The following is a 21576-nucleotide window of genomic DNA, read 5'->3' on the forward strand; positions in this document are numbered from 1 at the left end:
ATGTGTCGAGGCAAGAACAGGAGGAGATCAGGCAGAAAGGCAGGAGCAGGCCGTGTCGGGCCCTGTGGGCGATGGGAAGGGGCTGGATTTAGTTCTCAAAGCCACAGGGAAAACCTCTGAGGCGGAGGTCGGCATGCACAGGAAGGGAAGGAGGACAGGAGGAGATGGACCTCGGGGACTCCGATGACCTCTCCCTCCCTCTGCCTTGGCCCCCAGTTCCTACCCACTCAGATGCTGGTGAAGTTCATGGCAGACATTGCCAGCGGCATGGAGTATCTGAGTACCAAGAGGTTCATCCACCGCGACCTGGCTGCCAGGAACTGCATGTGAGTGTCAGGCCTTCCGGGGTCCTCTCCTCCTCAGAGCGCTCCCTCCCTCCTTCCTACGATGAAAGCAGGGCTGGACCCTTCAGCAAGGGCCAAGCAGGGTGGGGCACGCTAGTAATCCCGGCAATTCGGGAGTCTGAGGCACGGGCATTGCAAGTTCGAGGCCAGCCTCAGCAACTTAGCAAGACCCTGTCTCAAAATAAAAAGTAAAAAAAAAAAAAAAAATTTAGAAGGGGAGGGACTGTGGATGTGGCTCAGTGGCAAAGCACCCCAGGGTTCAATCCCCAAGGTCAGAAAATGGGTCTGGGAAGGCCTCCTCAACAAGGGGTCCCTTGAACTGAGATCTTGAAGAATAATTTGGGTGTGAGGAGAAAAGAGATGGGGTTGGGGAGACAGCTCAGTGCATGGCATAAGGTGAGTAAGGGGGAGGTGGTGGCACGCAGGTCTCATCTGTGTCCCCTCCATGCTAAGCGTCTTGCCTAGGACTGCTCTTAGGGAGGGGTCACACTCAATAAGGAGACCAGAGTCCCCAGCAGCAGCAACCTGAAAACGGCCCAGAACTGGAAGTAAGAGGCTAGAGGGCATGGAGCCATACGCGTAGACTATGGGTCTGGTGACAAGGTCAGACTCAGAAATCACAGCTAGAAAATCAGAGAATCTTCTAGAAAGGGCATCCGGGTTCACTACTCTCAGGGAAATGGAAACTTCCCCACGCCTGGCCAACTTTTTATTTTGAAAAATTCCAATCTTAAAGAAGTCGAAAGAATCATACAATGAACACCTCTGTTCACATTTCTCTACGTTTCTTTTCTTCTCTCTCCCTTCAACCATTTGCAAGCAAAACACTGAGATCGTGACTCTTCACCTCTAAATCTGAAGTAGGTCGCTCTTAAGAATAAGGATTTTCTTAATCTGATATACTCACAGTTCTGTTGTCCCAACTAAGAAGACTAACAGTTCTGTAACATACCCCATATGGCATTGAGAGTCTTCCAATTTTCTACCAAAAAAAAAACAACTTTTTTGGAGATTGAAGCCAGTTCAGGGAAGCTCATCCACTGAGCCACATCCCCAGCCCTTTTTATTTTTTATTTTGAGACAGGGTCTCCCTAAATTTCTGAGACTGGCTTTGAACTTGAGATCTTCCTGCCTCAGCTCCCAAGTCACTGGGATTACGAGTGCGCCACCACACCCGACCAAAATGTTTTTCATAGCTAGCTTTCCTTCCTGGAACCAAGATCTAACAAAGTTCCCAGACTGCATTCAGTCGTTGTGCCCCTTTAGTCCACTGGAGTAGACCCACCCCCACCTATTTACATTTTCATGGCATATTGTTTGGGGTGAGCCAAGGCCAGTGGTCTTGGAGGAGGCCCTGTAGTTGAGGTAGGCCCATTTCCTTGTGGGGGCCTTTGCCTTGTTCCTCTGTCCCTTGTATTTCCTGTTAACGGGAAAGTAGATCTAAAGCCTTGAATAGATTGAGTCAAAATGGAAATTCCTTTGTCCTGTACCTCAGGCTGAACACTGTCGAGTCCTCAATGTAACAGTGAAACTGAAACATCAGGACAGAGGCTGTGGCACCCCTCAAGCTTTGGGTTCCTAAGATTGAAATACTTGCAGTAAGGACGTTGGCTCTCTGCCACTGCACCAAGCCTCGTAACAGCCACCAGCCTAGATGCCCGAGCAGCACCCCTCCCGACCCCCGCAGGGCCCTCTGGACCTCCCCTGAACCCAGAAGTTAAAAGTTAACTCTTGGCATCTCACAGGCCTCCAGGGTCTGTTCTGATTGGTCATTGCCCAAGCCTATCACCCAGCTGGGAGTCAGCAATTCTTAAACAAAAAAGGAATCCTAGAAACTCAGATATGAGAGTCAGAGAATCTTCTGATTTATGTGGGGGTTATGGCCCTGTAAACCTATCCGTAAGTTGAAAATGTCATAAATTGAAAAGGCATGTAATGCACCTAACCTCCCAAACACTACAGTATAACCCAGCCTACCTTAAACACACTCAGGACACTTACATTGGCCTACAACTAGGCAAAACCATCTAATACAAGGCCTATTTTATTTTATTGGTACCGGAGATTGAACCCAGGGGCGCTTAAGCACTGAGCCACATCCCCAGCTCTTAATTTTTTATGTCTTATTTTGAGACAGGGTCTCCCTAAAGTTGCTTAAGGCCTCACTAAGTTGCTGAGGCTGGCCTTGAACTTGCGATCCTCCTCCCTCAGCCTCCTAAACCCCTGGGATTACAGGCATGCACCACTGCACCGGTGTCGTCTTACGGACACACATAGGTGGGCATCTTGTCGACATGATGGGATGCACAAACATGAAACACAAAAATGTGCGTTCAAAAATGGGAACTCAGTATCCTGTGGGGTATCAGTTGTTTGTCCTCATGATCAGGTGGCTGTGGGAACTGGGGCTAATGCTGCTGTCCTGCACCATGGAAGGGTATGGTCCAGAGCCAAGGGCTGCCCTTGAGGAGGAGCCACGTTGGATAAGGAAACCAGACTCCCCAGCAGGAGACAAGCAGGAATTCAGAATTCAAAGTACAGTTTCTACTGAGAGCTTATTGCTTTTGCAACATCCTGACACTGAAAGGCCCTAAGTGAAATCATTGTAATCCTGGGACCGTCAGCACAAAAACAAAGCAGTAGAGAAGGTGTTTACCCCTGGAGGGTACTCACTGGAAGGGAATGTGTTTCTTTTTTCTTTTATTTTTCTACTTAAAAAGATGGATAGATATTTACATTCACTATAACATACACACCTTAGCCCAGTGAAATGGTGCACATCTGTAGTCACAGCAACTCAGTAGGCTGAGGAAGAAGGATCATGAGTTCAAAGTCAGCCTCAACCTTTAGTGAGGCCCTAAGCAACTCAGCAAGACCCTGTGTCTAAATAAAATATAAAAAAAGGTCTGTGGATGTGGCTCAGTGGTTAAGTGCCCCTGGGTCTCATCCCCAGTACCACAAAAATAAAATAAAATAAAACACAAAGTATGTGTAGCACAGTGAATTTTTTTAAAATATTTTTATTAGTTGTGGATGAACCTTTATTTATTTATTTACATGTGGTGCTGAGAATCGAACCCAGTGCCTCACACATGCTAGGCACGTGCTCTGCCACTGAGCCCCAGCCCAAGCCCATTGATGAATTTTTATTTTATTTTAATTTATTTTATTTTATTAAAATATTTTTTATTTTTACAAATACATTTTGATTCATTGTACACAAATGGGGTTCAACTTTTCATTTCTATGGTTGTACACAATGTAGATTCACACCATTCATGTAATCATACATATATATATAGGGTAATACTGTTTCATTCTACTGTTTTTCCATCCCCACCCCCTCCCACCCCTTTTTCCTCTACACCATCCAAAGTTCCTTCATTCTTCTCTTACCCCCGACACCCCTCCTTGTCATATATTGTCATGTACTTATCAGAGAAAACATTCGGCCTTTGGTTTTTTGGGCTTGGCCTATTTCACTTAGCATGATATTTTCCAACTTCATCCATTTACCAGCAAATGCCATAATTTTACTCTTATTTATGGCTGAGTAATATTCCATTATGTATATATTCCACAGTTTCTTTATCCATTCGTCAATTGAAGGGCATCTAGGTTGGTTCCACAATCTAACTATTGTGAATTGAGCTGCTATGAACAGTGATGTGGCTGCATCACTGTAGTATGCTGATTTTAAGTCCTTTGGGCATGAATCCAGGAGTGGGATAGCTGGGTCAAATGGTGGGTCCATTCCAAGCTTTCTGAGGAATCTCCATACTGCTTTCCAGAGTGGCTGCACCAATTTGCAACTCCACCAGCAATGTATGAGTGTACCTTTTTCCCCATCCATGCCAACACTTATTATTGCTTGTGTTCTTGATAACAGCCATTCTGATTGGAGTTAGATGAAATCTTAGGGTGGTTTTAATTTGCATTTCTCTAATTACTAGGGGTAATGATCACTTTTTCATATATTTGTTGATCACCTGTTTATCTTCTTCTGTGAAGTGTCTGCCCATTTCCTTAGCCCACTTATTGATTGGGTTCTTTGTTTTGGGGGTAAGGTTTTTTAAGTTCTTTATAAACTTTGGAGATGAGTGCTCTTTCTGAAGTGTGTGTAGAAAAGATTTTCTCCCACTCTGTAGGCTCTCTTTCACATTATTTTCTGTGCTGAGAAAAAAACTTTTTAGTTTGAATCTCTCCCATTTATTGATTCTTGCTTTTATTTCTTGTGCTATGGGGGGTCTTGTTAAGGAAGTCTGGTCCTAAGCCAACATGATGGAGATTCAGGCCTACTTTTTCTTCTATTTGGTGAAGGGTCTCAGGTCTAATTCCTAGATCCTTCATCCATTTTGAGTTGAGTTTTGTTCAGGGTGAGAGATAGGGGTTTAATTTCATTTTACTGCATATGGATTTCTAGTTTTGCCAGCACCATTTGTTGAAGAGGCTATCTTTTCTCCATTATAAGTTTTTGGCACCTTTGTCTAGTATGAGGTTACTGTATTTATGTGGATATGTCTCCGTGTCTCCTATCCTGTACCATTGGTCTACCTGTCTATTTTGGTGCCAGTCCCATGCCGTTTTTGTTACTAATGCTCTATAGTAGAGTTTAAGGTCTGGTATTGTGATACCTCCTGCATCACTCTTCCTGCCCAGGATTGCTTTGGCTATTCTGGGTCTTTTGTTCTTCCAGATGAATTTCATGATTGCTTTTTCTGTTTCTATGAGAAATGTCATAGGGATTTTAATTGGAATTGTGTTAAATCTGTGTAGCTCCTTGGGAAGTATGGCCATTTTAATAATATTATTTCTACTTACCCAAGAGCATGGGAGATCTTTCCATCTCCTAAGGTCTTCTTCGATTTCTTTCTTGAATGTTTTGTAGTTTTCATTGTAGAGATCTTTTACCTCTTTGGTTAGATTGATTCCCAAGTTTGTTTTTTTTTTTCTGAGGCTATTGTGAATGGAGTTCGTTTTCCTCATTTCCTTTTCAGATGTTTCATTGCTTGTGTATAAAAATGCTTTAGATTTATGTGTATTGATTTTATATCCTGATGAATTTTTACATGTGTACGGACTCACATAACCACCACGGAAGGAATATTTCTAAGCCCCAGCAGGCTCCTTTGTGCCCCTTCCCAGGTTTGTCCCCCAAACAGCAACCTCTCTTTTAACTTTTGTCACCAGCACTAGTTTCACCTCTTCCTAAATGTCCTGCAAATGGGATTTTGCAGTGGATCTCCCCATGTTGGGCTTCCTAACACTTTTGAGATGGTCTGTGTTGTGGTGTGTACCCGCATTTTTGTGTTTTTATGTGTTCTGTTTAGTTATACATGGCAGTAGAGTGTATTTTGACACATCATACATACATGGAGCATCACTTCCCGTTCTTGTGGTTGTACATGATGTGGAGTTACACAGGTGGTGTAACATATGAACAGAGGAAAGCAACTTCCGATTCATTCCACTGTCTTTCCGATTCCCATTTCTCCTCCCTTCCCTTCAGTCCCCTTTGTCTTATTCAATGAACTTCTATTCTTCCCACCCGCCTCCTTATTGTGAGTTCGCATCCGCATATCAGAGAGAACATTGGGCCTTTGGTTTATTGGGGGATTGACTGATTTCACATTACATGATAGTCTCCAGTTCTATCCATTTACCAGCAAATGCCATAATTTCATTTCTTTTTATGCTGAGTAACATTCCACCATGTATATATACCACATTTTCTTTATCCATTCATGTATTGAAGGGCATCTAGGTTGGTTCCACAGCTTGGCTATTGTAAATTGAGCTGCTATAAACATTGATGTGTTAACTGTGGCATGCTGATTTTAAGTCCTTTGGGTATAAACCAAGGAGTGGGATATCTGGGTCAAATGGTGGTTCCATCCCACATTTTCTGAGGAATCTCCATACTGCTTTCCAGAGTGGTTGCACCAATTTGCAATCCCACCAGCAGCATATGAGTGTACTTTTCTCTCGCATCCTTGCCAACATTTATTGTTACTTGTATTCTTGATAGTTGCCATTCTGACTGGAGTGAGATGGAATCTGTGTAATTTTTTTTAATTTTTACTTTTTTAGTTGTCCATGGGCCTTTATTTGTATATTTATTTATATGTGGTACTAAGAACTGAACCCAGGGCCTCACGTGTGCTAGCCAAGCACTCTACCACTGAGCCACATCCCTTGCCCCTCAGCGTAGTTTTAATTTGCATTTCTCTAACCAGCAGTTGGTTCTTTTTCTTTCTGTGCGGGGTTCCTAAACTTAGGTGACCTGGCATGTGTTTTCTTAATCTGAGTGTGTGGATGTGTCTGAGAAAATTCAGTGAGCTCTTCACTTATCATTTGGGCACATTTCTGCACATATCATATAGTTCAAAAAATTTTCTAAATACTGGAGATTGAACCCAGGGGAGTTTTTACCAACTGAGCTACACCTCCAGCCCTTTTATTTATTTATTTGTTCATTTGTTTATTTATTTATTTTTGGGTCAGGATCTTGCTAAATTGCTGAGGCTGACCTCAAACTTGTGATCCTCCCAAGTCACTGAGATTACAGGCATATGCCACTGTGCCTGGATGGTCCAAGAAAACTTTTTAAAAATCAGGGAATTAAACTCAAAAATCCTAGGAAGGACCTCAAATCTGGCAAAAGCCAAAGTTAAGAAGGTTCTTAGAAGCCCTTTGTCCCACCCTCATTTTACAGAAGGAACTAAAAGTAAAGCAGTTCCCTCCCAGACTAGAGCGAAGGGGCCAGAGACAGATCCCCACCTCCCAGTAGGACAGGAGGGCAAGGAGGTTGAGCTGTGTATGAGAGGCAGGATGCGCTTCCTGGTGGTGGTCGCCAATGCCCTGACCCTGTTCCTTCCCCCAACCTGGGCAGGCTGAATGAGAACATGTCCGTGTGTGTGGCAGACTTTGGGCTCTCTAAGAAGATCTACAACGGGGACTACTACCGTCAGGGACGCATTGCCAAGATGCCAGTCAAATGGATCGCCATTGAGAGCCTGGCTGACCGAGTCTACACCAGCAAGAGTGATGTGGTCAGTGTGCCGGCACCAGAAGTGGGGGAGAGTGGGAAACTGCTGTGGGGCAGAGGGCAGCAGAGGCATGTCTGGGCAGCTGCAGGGGCAGGGCTCCCAGGGCCAGGTGGCATTCTTGCACCGGGTGTTTGCATGACCTGGGCACGTGTGGAGATGTGGTGGGCACCTATGAACAGTGGTGTATGCATGCTGGGGAAAGTACAGACTCACGTGTGCACGGTGGCCGTGTGGACAGTTTAGGGTAAGAGAAGCAGTGGGGACCCTGTGTGCATGTCCGCAGCCTGGGCGTGGGGGTGGTGACACATGAGATCCCGTGTCCATGAACCGTGGAGATGTGTGCACGGATGGATGTACATACACTCGCAAAAGTCACCCCTAGGTGTATGTACCTATGTCAGTGTTTCTATGAACACCTGTGCTACACCCCCAGGGGTGGCTGTGGGCTTGTGCACATAGTGTGAGTGTACCCCAAATCTGTGTGTTGGGAGGCTTCTGGACAGGAGAGACCCTCTACTTACCTCCCCCCTGCTCCTTACAGTGGTCGTTTGGGGTGACGATGTGGGAGATTGCCACACGGGGTCAGACCCCATATCCAGGAGTGGAGAACAGTGAGATTTATGACTATCTGCGCCAGGGAAACCGCCTGAAGCAGCCTGTGGACTGTCTGGATGGCCTGTGAGGACTCTGAGAAATGCTCCCCAAGCCCCAGCCCCAGAATTCCCTGCAAACCCCTGAGCACCCACAAATGGCTCTCACACCTCCAGATCCCCATAAAACCTGCATGGAATCCCTCAGAAAGTTGACAGACCCACTTGTCCCCTTGCCCTGAGTAGGACCACACCTAGCCAGCCAGTGGGGTGTGAATCAGCTGAAGGTGCCCTTTCCTGACTGTCTTGCATGTGGAACACAGCCTCCAGTCCCCTCCCACTGCAGCCAGGAAACCCTGGGCAGTGTGTGACTTTGCCTGGTCACCCTGCCTTCTAATCCCAGAGACTTCTGATTCATCCCAGACTCCTGAGCGCCCCACACTTTGCCATCCTAGGTATGCCCTGATGTCCCGGTGCTGGGAGTTGAACCCTCGAGACCGGCCAAGTTTTACAGAGTTACGGGAAGACCTCGAGAACACGCTGAAGGCCCTGCCCCCTGCCCAGGAACCTGATGAAATCCTCTATGTCAATATGGATGAAGGTGGAGGTCATCCTGAACCCCCTGGAGCTGCTGGAGGAGCTGACCCCTCAACCCAGCCTGACCCTAAGGATTCCTGCAGCTGCCTCACTGCAGCGGAGGTCCATCCTGCTGGACGCTATGTCCTCTGTCCTTCTACAGCCCCTGGCCCCCCTTCACCTGCTGACAGGGGCTCTCCATCACCCCCAGGGCAGGAGGATGGAGCCTGAGACAACCCTCCACCTAGGACTCCCTCTCAGGACCCAAGCTAGGCACTGCCACTGGGGGACACTTCACCCCCCATTTTCCCACTCCAGGCCTTACCCCAACTGTGGTCCTATCTTCTACCCTTCCCACCCCCATCCCAGACAGACCCTTCCCTTTCTCTGCATGGTAAAATCCTCATCCCTAAAAGGCAGTGGTTGGACTGAAATCTCTAAGGGTTCCCCTGCCAGGTCTGACATTCCGAGAATCTAGATTCTTAGGTTTAAGGAATCTAGATTCAAAGATTCTAGGTCTCAAGGATGCTATGAGTCTTGGGTTCTATGGACCTGAAATTCCAAAGTCTCTAAATCTATAGTGCTAAGATTCTGGACATGTAAATTCTAAGACTGTGAGATTCTGCAGCTCTAGATGTTATGGTTCTAAGATTATTGATAAGGCCCCAAGTTGGGCTCTAGAGCTCTAAGATTCTAGTTTTCGAATCTAAGTTCCTATGAATCTAGATTTTATTTTTTTAGAGTTCTGAGTCCTTCAGGTAAAAGATTCTTAATTCTACAGTTCTAAAGATTCTATAATTCTAGACATGGTGGTTCTAAGGTCTGTTGTTCTAAAATTTGATTGTCTAAGGTTCTTTAAGTCTAGGTCTTCTGGCTCCACAAAGCTAAACTATAAGGTTTCAAACTTTTATTTTCTCAAGTTCTAAGATTCTAATGATGATCAATTATAGTTTCTTAGGCATTATGATCACAGATTCTCTTATATGAGATCCTGGATCTGAAGGGATTAAGAGTCTAGAATCTGTAGTTCGAAAATACTAAGATTCTAGGCTGGGGATATAGCTCAGTTGGTAGAGTGCTTGCCTCACATGCACAAGGCCTTAGGTTCAATCCCCAGCACCACACACAAAAATTCTAAGATTCTAAAAATGGAGGTTCTAAGGTCTAATGTTCTAAAATGTGTTGTTCTAAAACTTAGTCTAAGAACCTAGATTCTCTGATTCTAGATCATATGCTCCAAGATTCTAGATTACTGAACGCTAAGATTGTAATGTTGGCCTGTTCTGTTTCAAGGCACTGTAAAGTCCTATTGGTCTAAGGTTCTGGATTCTACGCATCTAAGTTATAAGACCTTCACAGTTGTGACTAACTAGACACCAAAGTTTAATAATTTCTAATGTTGGACACCTCTAGGTTCTGCACTGTGTTCTACCATTCTAGGATTATAGTTAAAGGTCCAAGAATACACATTTCTAAACTCTAAGGTTCTGGGCTCTGTAAATTTAAGATTCAGATACTCTCAAGAGTCTAAAGGTCTACAGGTCTAGAACATTAGGTACAACTGCAACTTTCTAACCTTATGGTATTCTGTGCCTCTTCCCTTCTTAGCCACCTGCTTTTCCTTCTCCCCTCATGAGGGGGTGCGCCCTCTCAAGCCTGTGCAATGCATTAGGGATGCCTCCTTTCCCCCAGGGGATGGACCATCTCCCTTCTTTTGGGCCATGCTGCCCCCTTGAGCCAGTCCCTCGTTTCCTCGTCTACAGAGTGTGGACTATGGTGCCTCCAAAGGGGCTCAGATCACATAAAATGTTGTCAATCACTATTTTGTCTCCTGTTATATCCATTCAGCTGTGATGTGGTCCCTCCCCCTGACAATACAGTTTCTCCATCATTAAAAACAAGAGTTTGGTGGGGTCTGGGAATTTTCTCACCTCACTAAAGAAGGTAGAAATGAATATACACATAGGCAAAAAGACACACAAGCAAAGAAGTTCAGGCTCTCAAAACCTCAGTGAGTGTGGGTGCAGTGACACATGCCTGTAATCCCAGTGACAGAAGAGGATTGCAAGTTCCAGGCCAGCCTCAGCAACCTAGCAAAAATCTGTCTGGAAAAAAAAAAAAAAAAAAAAAAAAAAAAAAGGGCTGAGGATGTACTTCCCTGGTAAAGCATCCTGGGCTCAATCCTCAGTACCTCTTTCCCCCATCACCCCCCAAAACGTCCTAGTGAGAAATAAGCACAAGTAGAGATATTCCCAGAGTCTCTCTCTCTCTCTCCCCACACACCCACACATCCCAAAGTAACAGACACATGAATAAATGGACATAAGCAGGCACATCTGGTCACAAATACAAAGGCACAGAAATTCGGACACATAGAATAACAAAGAAACATAAAATCACACTGGCGCAGACATACTGAGAAACATGCCCCTACCAGGAATAGGAAGAAATATGAGTTACAGACACAGTAAAGAGGCACATACTCAGAAATAAGGAGAATGCAATAGGTCCTCACACACCCAAACGTTCAGACTCACATGGAAACGCTGGTACAGAATACCTCGATCCAAAGACCCAGAGACAGACACCTGCCAAGCCCAGCCCTCTGGGTCCCGTACACACTCGCAGGCACTTGTTCCTGGGTGTGTCCGGCTGATGGAAAAACCCTAGGCAGCGCCCGAACGCCCCCCAGTGGCGGCTCCTGAGAACCGGGCACGGTTCAATCCGGGCCACAAACTTTTTCAGAACAAATCGTTGTGGGGAACTGGGAGGAGAGAGGAAGTCGGACGTGGGCGAGGGGCGGGGTGTCTGGACTGGAACCTCCGGGCCCACGTGAGTGTCTGCCCCGCCGCTGAGTGGGTGCTGTGTGTTTAGGTCGTTGTGGTGTAACTGTCCTGCGTGTCTTTGTCACTCGATGCTGCCTGCCCGTGCGGGCCTTCGTGGACGTATCCACCCTGCAGTTTGGTGTGCTATCCCCATTCGGTGCATCTGATCCGACTCACGCCCGTTTATCTGTGTGGCGTGTGCCTTTGTCCAAGCACAGGCCGCGTGAGGCTCCTGTGGCCTTAGGGAATGGCTCAGTGGGCTGCGGGCGCCTGCTTTGTGTCTCTGCCTGTTTTCCGTTCTTGTTTTGTGGCGGCGCTGTGGATGGGACCCAGGGCCTGGACGGCTAGGCGGGCGCTCTACCACTGAGTTACACCCCCGACCCGCATTGTGTATCTCGAGTCTGTCGCTCACTGAAGTTTCGTCTTCTGAGTTCAGGGGCGACAGGTGGCGCAGAGTTAGGCATTGTCACTTTCGTGTTTATTAACGTGAGGCTTAATTACAAATCCGTGTGTTTGAGCTTGTCGGTGTAGATGCCAAACACCCCGTAGGTTCGGGGTGGAGATCCGCGAACTTCGGAAGCTCTTTCCGAGGAGGACGGCTCTATGGTCGCGTGCAGAGCGTCCGTTCCCTGGAAGGCACTAACCATAGAGAAAGGGCTGCGAGACGAGGATGGTGGGAAGAGCCGCCCTGTGAGGTGTACTACCAAAGGGAAGGGGGTGCAATGTCCTTTACAACTTTTCTCCCGTTGTTAGTCTAGCCTTTGTTGTCAACTTTTCTGGACGCTCTGAAGTCAAATTTTGTTTCTTCATAAAAGCAACTGAGTTCCTAACAGCTTTAAAGTAATATATCTACTTAAATCTCTATTCCTTGTACCTCCCTCTACAGCCAAATGCGTGAGGCAATCTTCTGAAAAATGGCCAATCTGGTTAGCTTTTCCTAAAGCGATCAATCTCTGCCGGCTATAGTGAGATAAAAGAATAACTGCTATTGGTGGACAGATTGTTTTGAAACCGCCCTAACGGCAAGGGGTGGGCCCTCCGAGAATTCCATCTCTTTCCGGTTTCTTAAAGGCAACAGGAAGGAGGGGATTTCGGCCGACACCCCGCCCCACACACACTCATTTGGTTGGTTCTAGTGATTTTACCGCTCAGTCTCCTCGAGGGGCGGGAGATTTAGACCAATCAGAATGTATGTTACAGAGAAACTTTGTTTGATCAAAGGACGGCGCAGGAAAGGCCTGGGGGGGGGGGCGCTCTTTTTGAGAGCTCATCCCTAATTGGTGCAAACCGTTACTCCCTTTTCCTCATTTGACCCTACAGCGGCTGGCGCGCGGACGCTACCCAATCAGCGCGCGCTCCGCCTCTTGCCTTTTCCCGCCCTCCGCTCCAGCCGCGGCTTCGACGTAGGCCAACGCTTCCTCCCCGACAGCTCCGGACCCCTCTCTCCGCCGTTTTTTTGAAAACCGCGTTCTGATTGGCTGAGCCTCCGGGCCCGCGCCCGTTGTCCCGCGCGCTGGCCAATTGGCATTCGTGTTGCATCGTACGGAATACAGACGAGGGGGAGGTGGCGGCGGCGGCCATTTTGAGCCGCCGCCGCCATTGGAGTGGGGGGCCCCCCCCTTTCCCCCTTCGCCTCCTGACAGGAAAGGTTTAAGGGGGACAGAGCCCTGGGAGGCCGGGCCGGGCTCGGGGGCCGCCCCGGGGGCCCGGGCCATGGATGTGCGCCGTCTGAAGGTGAACGAACTTCGTGAGGAACTGCAGCGCCGCGGCCTGGACACTCGCGGCCTCAAGGCCGAGCTTGCTGAGCGGCTGCTGGCGGCGTTGGAGGCCGAGGAGCCCGACGACGAGCGGGAGCTCGAGGCCGACGACGAACCGGGGCGACCCGGGCACAACAACGAGGAGGTCGAGACCGAGGGGGGCTCCGAGCTGGAGGGGACCGCGCAGCCACCGCCGCCCGGGCTGCAGCCGCACCCCGAGCCCGGCGGCTACTCGGGGCCGGACGGACATTGTGAGAGTGCGCGGGGCGGGGGCCGGGGAGCCCGGAGTCTGGGCCGAGGAAGGGCTGTGGGACGCGGGAGTCCGGCGTCAGAGGTGGGGGAGACGGTCTGAGGATCGGGGGACCCCGCCACCCGCCGCTGAAAAGGACCCGGGGCAAGGCCCTCGGGACGGTCGGAGGGTGGATCCTGGCATTCGGCGCAGCGGAGATCGGGGTGGGGGCTCGGTTTCAGAGATGACAAGGACGCGAGCAGGTGGGGCTCCGAGGCCGGAAACCGTTGTTTCTGGAGCCTGAGAAAGTCGGAAGGACGAGGGGCTTTCCATTTGGCATCTGGGGGAGGGTCGTGGAAATGGTGGCCTAGGTTCGGAACTGGGTGGGCTTGGTGGCGGTGCTGGCCCAGCTTGGGGACTGAGAATTAGGAGCCGTGTTTCCAGGGTTGGGGAAGGAATGGCCAAGGGTCCTGCCGGGGCTGGGACAGTTTCGAGGCTGGAGGATCCTTGAGTTTGCGGCTGGACGGGTACTGGGGATTCTCATATTTGTTTCTGGAGTGGGTTGGTGAAGTGGAGGCCCTGGTGTCCGTAGCTGGGGAGCATCTGATGGACTGAGCCTCCCGTGTTTGGCTGGTGAGCATCTAGAGAATGTGGGAGACCAGCATGTGGTTGGACTTTGAGGGGCCTACATTTCCTCCGGGGCTAGACCACCAGCCTCGAGGCAGGCACAGCTTGGGCATTTGATGTCGAGAGGCCTGGGGACCTTCTAGTGGGCTTCTAGAGGAGATGCGGGGAAGGGAAGGATGTTTAACTGGGTACAGGAACTGGAGGTCTAAAGCTGGGAAGACTGTGAGGACAGATAGCTCCAGTGGTTACAGCTGAATGGTTTGGGGTTAACTATGGACATTTTTAAAAACAGGTAGGTGAAGGTGGGAGCAGAAAACAAGTTGATGGCATTTGAAGTTGATGAAATATGTGAGGGACGGAGAATCCTTGTGCCCAGCATGGAAAGTGTATAGCTGGTCTAGCAAATGTGGAGGAGGGGAAGCATGTAAGATGTGGCAAAGAAAGAAATTACCTGTTGATTTGGCCTGGGCCCCCAAGGTGGAGTAGGGCCAGTGTTTTGGGGGCTCAGCCTCTCCAAAAGAGGTCTTCTAGGTTCTAGGTCCCCAGAAGCAGTTACTTGTGTGCTCCGAAAGTAGTAGGGAACCTCCATCAGCCAGGAGGTGTGACTATGAGAGTGAGAGGGGTCAGGGTAGATTTGCAGTCCTCTCAGGAAGAGACCTTTGTAGAGGAGGGCTTGAATCTGGCATTCTAGCAGGACTAGAATAGCTTTCTAGCAGGACTGGAGAATGGGATTGGAGGCTAGAGAATAAGTAGAAAGGACTCCAGTGGCCGGGATTTGTGATGTTACTCTGAAATGAGTGCACCCTGGGTTTTAAGGGTAAGGGAGTGAGGAGTGAAATGAAAACACAGAAGAGAGTTGGGATTGGCATTGGGTGCTCACCTATTCATGAAAGGTGAGATCTCCTGGAGGGGGCCCCTGGGTGTAGATTTGGGATAAAGTGGCCTAAGGATTTTTCTAGGACCCATATGCTGGGGAGACCAAATTCCATGGCACAGACCTATAAAGGAGAAAGGAGTGGCCGTTGTATGTGCCTATAGCTGAAGGGACCCTGGCAGGAATGCCTTGGAATAAACACCCAGAGGGCAGTTCTGACTTGGCTGTTGTCCAGAAGGGTCTCTGAAAGGAGAGCAAGTTGGTTGCTTTAGAGCACAGACTCTAGATTCAGACTTTATTTCAAATCTGACTTCAAGACTAGGAGAAGTCACTTCACTCCCATGAGCCTGGTTTTCTTGTATGTAAAATGAAGGTGATAACAGTGTCCCTCCAGGATAGTTAAGAGCACGATCACTTGTATGATGGACCTGCCTGTTACTGGAGGGAGATGATTCAGAGAGTAGAGAAGGACCCCAGAATCATAACTTCTTCAGATGAGGCTGCTTCTGTGAACACAGGAAAGATGCTTGGGGAGAGAAAGAGAGAGAGAGAGACGAATGAAGCTTTGTTGGGGGAAGAACGCTGCTTAGATCCTGGAAGAAGCAGAATGGTTTGAAAGGACCCCATGTTCCAGTTGAGGAGATATCCTATTTCATCTTCTGTGCCCCTACTCTATAACAGAATTCCCCGGCTTTCCCTCCAACTCCTACTTCAGCCTTGGTAAACAGCAGACCATGTGACTTATGACTTTCCTCCCTTTGGGCTGCACCTGGTTTGTGCCCAGATGTGTTTGTCCTCTGAGAAAGCATCCAGTCAGTTAACAAGTGGCAGGATAGTCTCTCCTTCCCTGTGGTCCTGCCTCACTGCTCCTGGCACAGCCACTCCCAGGTCTCTGGAGGCTCCTAGCTGCTCGCTTAACTCTGGGGTGGTGAACCTGTGTTGGGCATTCTGAGCTCCTAAAGTTCTCTCTAGGTTTGGCTGCCAGGTTCTCCTCCTTGAGGGAGCTTCTCATTTGGTATTCTGCTTTTAGTCCCACCTCTATACTTTTACATGTATTATCCCAACTCCAGGAATGTTCTCCATTCTCATCACTAAGTCATCACCTACATATCCTTCGAGTCTAGGTTTATCTCTTTCTTTCCAGGTCCCTTTCTCAGTTCCTGGTATTTCATCGCCCTTAACACAAACAAAATGAAATGGTTTTGTTCAAGTATTTAACTTGTGTCTGTCTCTCTAAACTTAAGACTTCAGAGGAGCAAATTTATCCTTAGTTCTGTCCCATGGTCTGGTGTATAGTATGCACTTCATGAATAAAATATCTTACCACTCTTCAGCTGAACTGCACACACAAGACACCTTTCCAAAACCCAAATAATCTAACTCCAGTTGTTTAAGACTTTGCCACCTGAGCCTGAAAACCCACTGCTATGATTTCTATTTCCCTCCAACTGAGATGGTTACCATTTAACTTTTTGCAGCTATTGCAGCATGGAAGAGATTCTTGAAGAGGGTTGGCTGGGCTGGTGGGAATAATGAATGGGGCTGGGCTGAGGGTTGTGTTTTGAATTCAGTTCCCTAAACATTATATTATACCATCTTAGCAGCTAGGCTGCTGGTTTGTTAACTGTATTCCACTGAGTGCCACGTGTCTATAGATTGCCCCCTACCCTAGAGTGGGGACTTAGAGAGTTCTCTGATCCCACCATCTCCTTATTTCGGTTGAAGCATTTATGTTTCAATTAGTTTTAGATTTCTGTAGAGCCCAGTCACAACAGGTGGACTTACAACCTTTTAAGAGGCAGGAGGGCATACCCTATGGCATCTGGGGCTACTGCCTGTCCAGATTACTTTCCTCTTGGAAGGTGTTATCATGCTTAACCCTCTGGCAGATGATTGGCTTCAGTGGGGATGGTGTCATATAGCATAAAAGAAGCCATCTCTAGTTCAGGGTCCTCTAAAAAGCACCCATCTAACTTGTTGTTGTTGTTGTTGTCCTCTTAAGATGTCATGGATAATATTACCAGGCAGAACCAATTCTATGAGACCCAAGTCATCAAGCAAGAAAATGAGTCGGGCTATGAGAGGAGACCACTAGACATGGAGCCACTACAGCAGGCCTATCGACCAGGTAGGAAAGCTTGTGTGCCTACTCACTTCACAGAAGCAGAATCTACATATAGCCCACCCTCTGCATGGAGTCTTTCTTCCCAGAGAGGCTTTCCATCTTCCCCCTGGGCACCTTACCTTTGTTGCTATGACAAGGCATTATTTTTTGCTTTTGTTTTTGTTTGGTTTGGTTTTGAAAGAAAGAATTCAGTCCTGCTTCTAAGTGTTAAGAGAGTAGAATCTTCATGGTATGTTTTCAGATGTTAATATCTGCTCTGAAAAGTTTAGAGATCTGGAAACTAGTACTTGAGTCTTATTTATAATTTTAGAATGTAGAAGCCAAGCCTTCTAAATCTAGTCTGATATTTCCCATGTTTTGAAGAACATTATTCCAGGAGATATTATTAGGGGCTCCTTGGAAAAAGGTTCTTTAGCCACACGGATCTGCAAATTACAACATAGCTATACCACCTCTTGGCGATTCACTGTGCTGATTAGAGCATTAAAGGCTCTGGGAAGTCCAGAATTGACATAAATCCAACGTCATGTTTAAACTTGAATTTCCCAAACATGGAAATACATCTGTGCCAAACAGTTTTCCATAATGCTGCTTTGGGAAACATACTCTAACTCTAGATTGGGAAGGTGGCTTGTGTAATGTTAGGGTTAGGATTTGAGCCCAGGAACCTGGCTCCCAGACCAGTGCTCATGGTAAGTAAGCAATATTCCTCGCCATGTAGGTCTTACTGTTTAGAAAGGAATAACAGAACCAGGACTCCTATTCTTGTGCTCCTTTCTCAGTGTTGTGGCCCCAGTGCCTTTTCTTAGTGAATCTAGTTGATTCTGTCTAATTCCATTCTGGTTCATCCACAGAATGAATTCCCCTGATGGTTCTAGCATGTGGCTCAGGACATAATGTAGGTTAAATTGCAGATTTGTGTCAGGCTCTGTGAGACTTGTGGGATCATTGACCCAAGGAGGAAATTTTCTGTGCTGTTATCAACAGACATTTGTCAAGGGCCTTCTATGAGTCCAGCCCCTGCTGAGAGCCTTACCAAGTACCATCCTTGCCCTGGAGAATCAGGAACCTTCTCTGAGAGATTTGGTCCGTGTGTCAAAGCAAGGGAGTAAGTCAAGGTAGTAGACTTGGATCGAGTGCTGAAATAAGTAGAGTGAGCGAGCCACAGCAGCAGACAGGTGCTGTGGTAGAAAAATTGAGACTGAACCATGGTTTACTCTTGTTTAGCTATCAATTCTTGGAGTCTAAGTCTGGGACTTTCTCATGGTCCACAAAACATTCTATCTTGACTCCCTATTTATGATGTGACTTACGGAGGTTATTTCACTTGTGGGATGGCTCAACAGCAGATCCTTCCTTCTGGAGTGAGTGTGGGCTATGTAGGAAGGTGACTAAAGCCTCAGGACCTCAGTACTCTGTTGAGTTCACTTTTGGACTGCTTTGTCAGACTGAAGAATCTTGCAAGAACTGAGGTAGAGAGGTCTTTGAGAGGAGAAACTAGAGTATAGGGTCTAACTTCTCAATGTTCAAAAGAATCTTAGTCTTCTAGGACTACCTGCTACTCAGCGCAGGCCAAGGTCATTACCTACTTTTATGGGCCTTTGGCAAATTAGCCAAAGACAACTGTTCTGCCTTTGGCAGGACCTTAGAGAACTTGCCCTAATTTAGTGCTAGAGTTCCTCCACTGCCCCACGAAGCCTGAGAGCTCTCTGACTAACATCGATCATTCCATCAGCTGCCAGGTATAACTTGCCAGGCACCCTCCCTGCATCCTAGCCCTGTTCTCTAGCACAACCTCTTTGACTGTTTCAGCAAGTTCTCTGGGCCCAACCCTTCACCACTGCAGTCAGGAACCTGCCAACATCTCAGTAAAGCAGACCAGAGAAGTGGTAGGTAAGGAGGTGCTGAGTGATTTTTGTACCCTCTGAATTTGTCCTGATAGTAGAAGTGAAGACAGAGATGAAGCAAGAAGCACCCCCCAGCTTCCTGCCTCCTGAAGCTTCTCAACTCAAGCCAGACAGGCAGCAATTTCAAAGTCGAAAGAGGCCTTACGAAGAAAACCGGGGACGTGGATATTTTGAGCACCGAGAGGACAGGAGGTGGGTATATGAGGCACCAGTCGCCCTTGTTCTGATAGTTCTCCATGCCCTTAGCCCCAAGCTCAGTGAGAGGGGTTGAACAGAGCTTTCCCTGCCCTTGTACTCCTTCCTGCACTCACTGCCAGATGGCTTTCCTAAGTTTTTGTTCCTTCCCCCTTTTCCTCCCTGCTTATTATCTGCAGAGTAAATTCCAAACACTGTAGACTTTTACACGTGAGATGCCAGCCTGCCCCACTAAGTCCATCTTAGTGCCCATGCAGTTCTGCAGTGTTCCATTCTTGCAGCTGCTACATGTACCCTACTCCCAAACACATCCCCTCTTTCTGTCTACCCAGTCAGCACTCACAGTGCTTTTGTGAGATGCCCACCTTTGCACTGGACAGTGGGCATAGAAAGGTGATTTGAACAGTGGGGTTTTGCTTTCTATCATTCAAATGTAGGGACAGAGTCAAGATGTGGGTGTTTCAGGAGCTCATAAGAGGGAGTGGCCTCTGCCCTGGCCATTTCCCTTTTCCCTTTCCTGACAAGCCCTCCCCCTCCTTTCCCTCCAGGCCCTGTCCTATCCCTCCCTCCCTTCCCTCCTTCAGCTCCTGTCTGAAGCCTTTTCTAATCATGGAAACTAGGAGTAACCACTCCTCTGATCGTCTGGACTGTTCAAGTGACACATTTTATTTCCTACCTGGTGAGGTCCACCCTCTAACTAGCTTGTTACTGTCTTTAAGAAAGGGCTTGGGGGCTGGGGTATAGTTCAGTGATAGAGTGCTTGCCTCCCTCGCATGCACAAGGCCCTGGGTTTCATCCCTAGCATTACAGAAAAGAAATAAAAGACCAGAGTCTCACAGGCTATGATTAAAATTAGGAAGTGGAACCCACCTCATATGGGTTTCCTCCACTGCCTCCCACAAAGCAGAAATCATTTGCTGATGGAGAGCAGAGGAGGATCCTTGCTCTGATCCAGGACTAGCAAGGAAGACTTCCTAGGATGGACTTAACATGTGATGAGTTCCTGCTTTGTACCAGGCTCTGTTAGCCCTGGACCGGCAGGGCTAGAAGGAACCTCCACCAGAGGGAAGCCTGCTGTCAGTACCAGCATCCAGAGGGGCATGGGCTGCCTGATCTGTGCACATGGTGAACCAGGTGTTCAGGCATGATGCTGGGCATTAGACCCCCAACTTTCTACCCTTCTTTCTTATTCTATACAGCAGAAGCCAGCAGTATGCTGAGTCCCTTTTTTAGTGTTTTGGTAGGAAGATATCTTGTTCATAATTTAGGACACTTAAAGACTAAAAGAAACTGGGAAAAAAAATGGGTCATTTTAAATCCTCTCAGAGACAGGGTTTTAGAAGCCTGATATATAGATAGATTATAATTACTGGGGTTTATCCAGGCTTTTGCATTCCCCTTCTTGCCCTTGGAATACTGTAGCCTCCCATTAATGACAGAGTTCAGAGGGCCTGGATCAGAATCTTGGGGTGTGAGAAAAAGTCTGTGACAAAGCCTTTAGATGGTCCTGATGCCTTTTCTTAGCAGAGCATGCCTTTCATCCCTGGCCCCATCTTAGAAGTTAACAGCCGTTGCTTTCACTACAAGTGTGTAGGGTTCCAGAATTCTTTTGCTAAACTCTGTGGGAAGAAACTGAGATGCAGGAAGCAGTTGGAGGCCACACGTAAATTCCAGCAGAACCTGTATTTCCCTTCCTCTGTTCTTTTCACACCACTGTGTAACTTAACCCTCTTTCCAACACAGGGGTCGTTCTCCTCAGCCTCCTGCTGAAGAAGATGAAGACGACTTTGACGACACCCTTGTTGCCATTGACACATGTGAGTCCTCAGAATGCCCATCTGATTCTGCTTTCCCGTCAATATTGGAAAGTTATGACCTGACTTTTTCCAGAATCCCTGTCTGGTATCAGTCCAGATGAGAGATCCCTCATAGCTCTGGAGTAAGAGTGTTTGCAGAGATAGAAGACCTACTGCCAATTATAGCTATGGGCGACCCCCAGCAAGTCATTCTACTTCTCCAAGCTTCTCTGCAGAGAGGAATAATCCTGCTTTCACACCTTAGAGGATTTTCATTGATACTCCTCAGAGAATGGATCCAAGAGGAATTTAGAAACCCAGACCCACCTTACACACACAAGGGGTTATCATTTAATCAGGGAAAGAATCTGAGAGCTGCTGGGGAAATTTAACTCTTTGATGACCAGTTCTCCAATCTCCATCAGCTGCTCATATTCCTGATGAAATCAATGCCACTCTGTCTTCTGAGACACTAAGCTGGCCTGCCCTGCTATCTGTCCTCCAATTGTTTTCTTTCCACTGCATAAATGGCTTTCCCCTTGACTTTGTACCTAAACACTTGGAGGAACGATTATAGAGGTCCCAGACGTTAAGATAATCTGAATGGCACAGCCTGAGTCTCAATTTTTACATGTACCCAAAAGTCAATTTGGGTCTGAGAACAGCACACTTCTCAACAGAG

General features: G+C 47.6%; 2 protein-coding genes across 8 annotated transcripts in view; both read left to right on the forward strand.

Moving 5' to 3' along the window:
- AXL (AXL receptor tyrosine kinase) overlaps positions 1-10381 on the forward strand; it is a 31573-nt gene extending 21192 nt beyond the window's left edge. For both annotated transcript variants that reach the window (XM_079118380.1, XM_079118379.1), the window contains 4 exons: positions 217-326; positions 7237-7396; positions 7935-8071; positions 8439-10381. In XM_079118380.1, the coding sequence (XP_078974506.1) occupies positions 217-326; positions 7237-7396; positions 7935-8071; positions 8439-8790 (759 nt within the window). In that variant the 3' untranslated portion in view covers positions 8791-10381. The remainder of the gene's footprint in view (positions 1-216; positions 327-7236; positions 7397-7934; positions 8072-8438) is intronic.
- Positions 10382-12986: 2605 nt separating this feature from the next.
- Positions 12987-21576, forward strand: part of HNRNPUL1 (heterogeneous nuclear ribonucleoprotein U like 1) — a 32733-nt gene continuing 24143 nt past the window's right edge. Inside the window, exons 1-4 of one of the 6 annotated variants that reach the window (XM_079118373.1) lie at positions 12987-13392; positions 16874-16999; positions 18939-19095; positions 20842-20915. In XM_079118373.1, the coding sequence (XP_078974499.1) occupies positions 13098-13392; positions 16874-16999; positions 18939-19095; positions 20842-20915 (652 nt within the window). In that variant the 5' untranslated portion in view covers positions 12987-13097. Of the gene's footprint in view, positions 13393-13599; positions 13634-16873; positions 17000-18938; positions 19096-20841; positions 20916-21576 lie in introns of those variants that run through there. The other 5 variants (XM_079118374.1, XM_079118377.1, XM_079118378.1 and 2 more) reach the window with 5 other exon arrangements.

Source organism: Sciurus vulgaris (genome assembly GCF_902686455.1).
Source record: "Sciurus vulgaris genome assembly, chromosome: 17".
In the NCBI taxonomy this organism is placed as follows: Eukaryota; Metazoa; Chordata; class Mammalia; order Rodentia; family Sciuridae; genus Sciurus; species Sciurus vulgaris.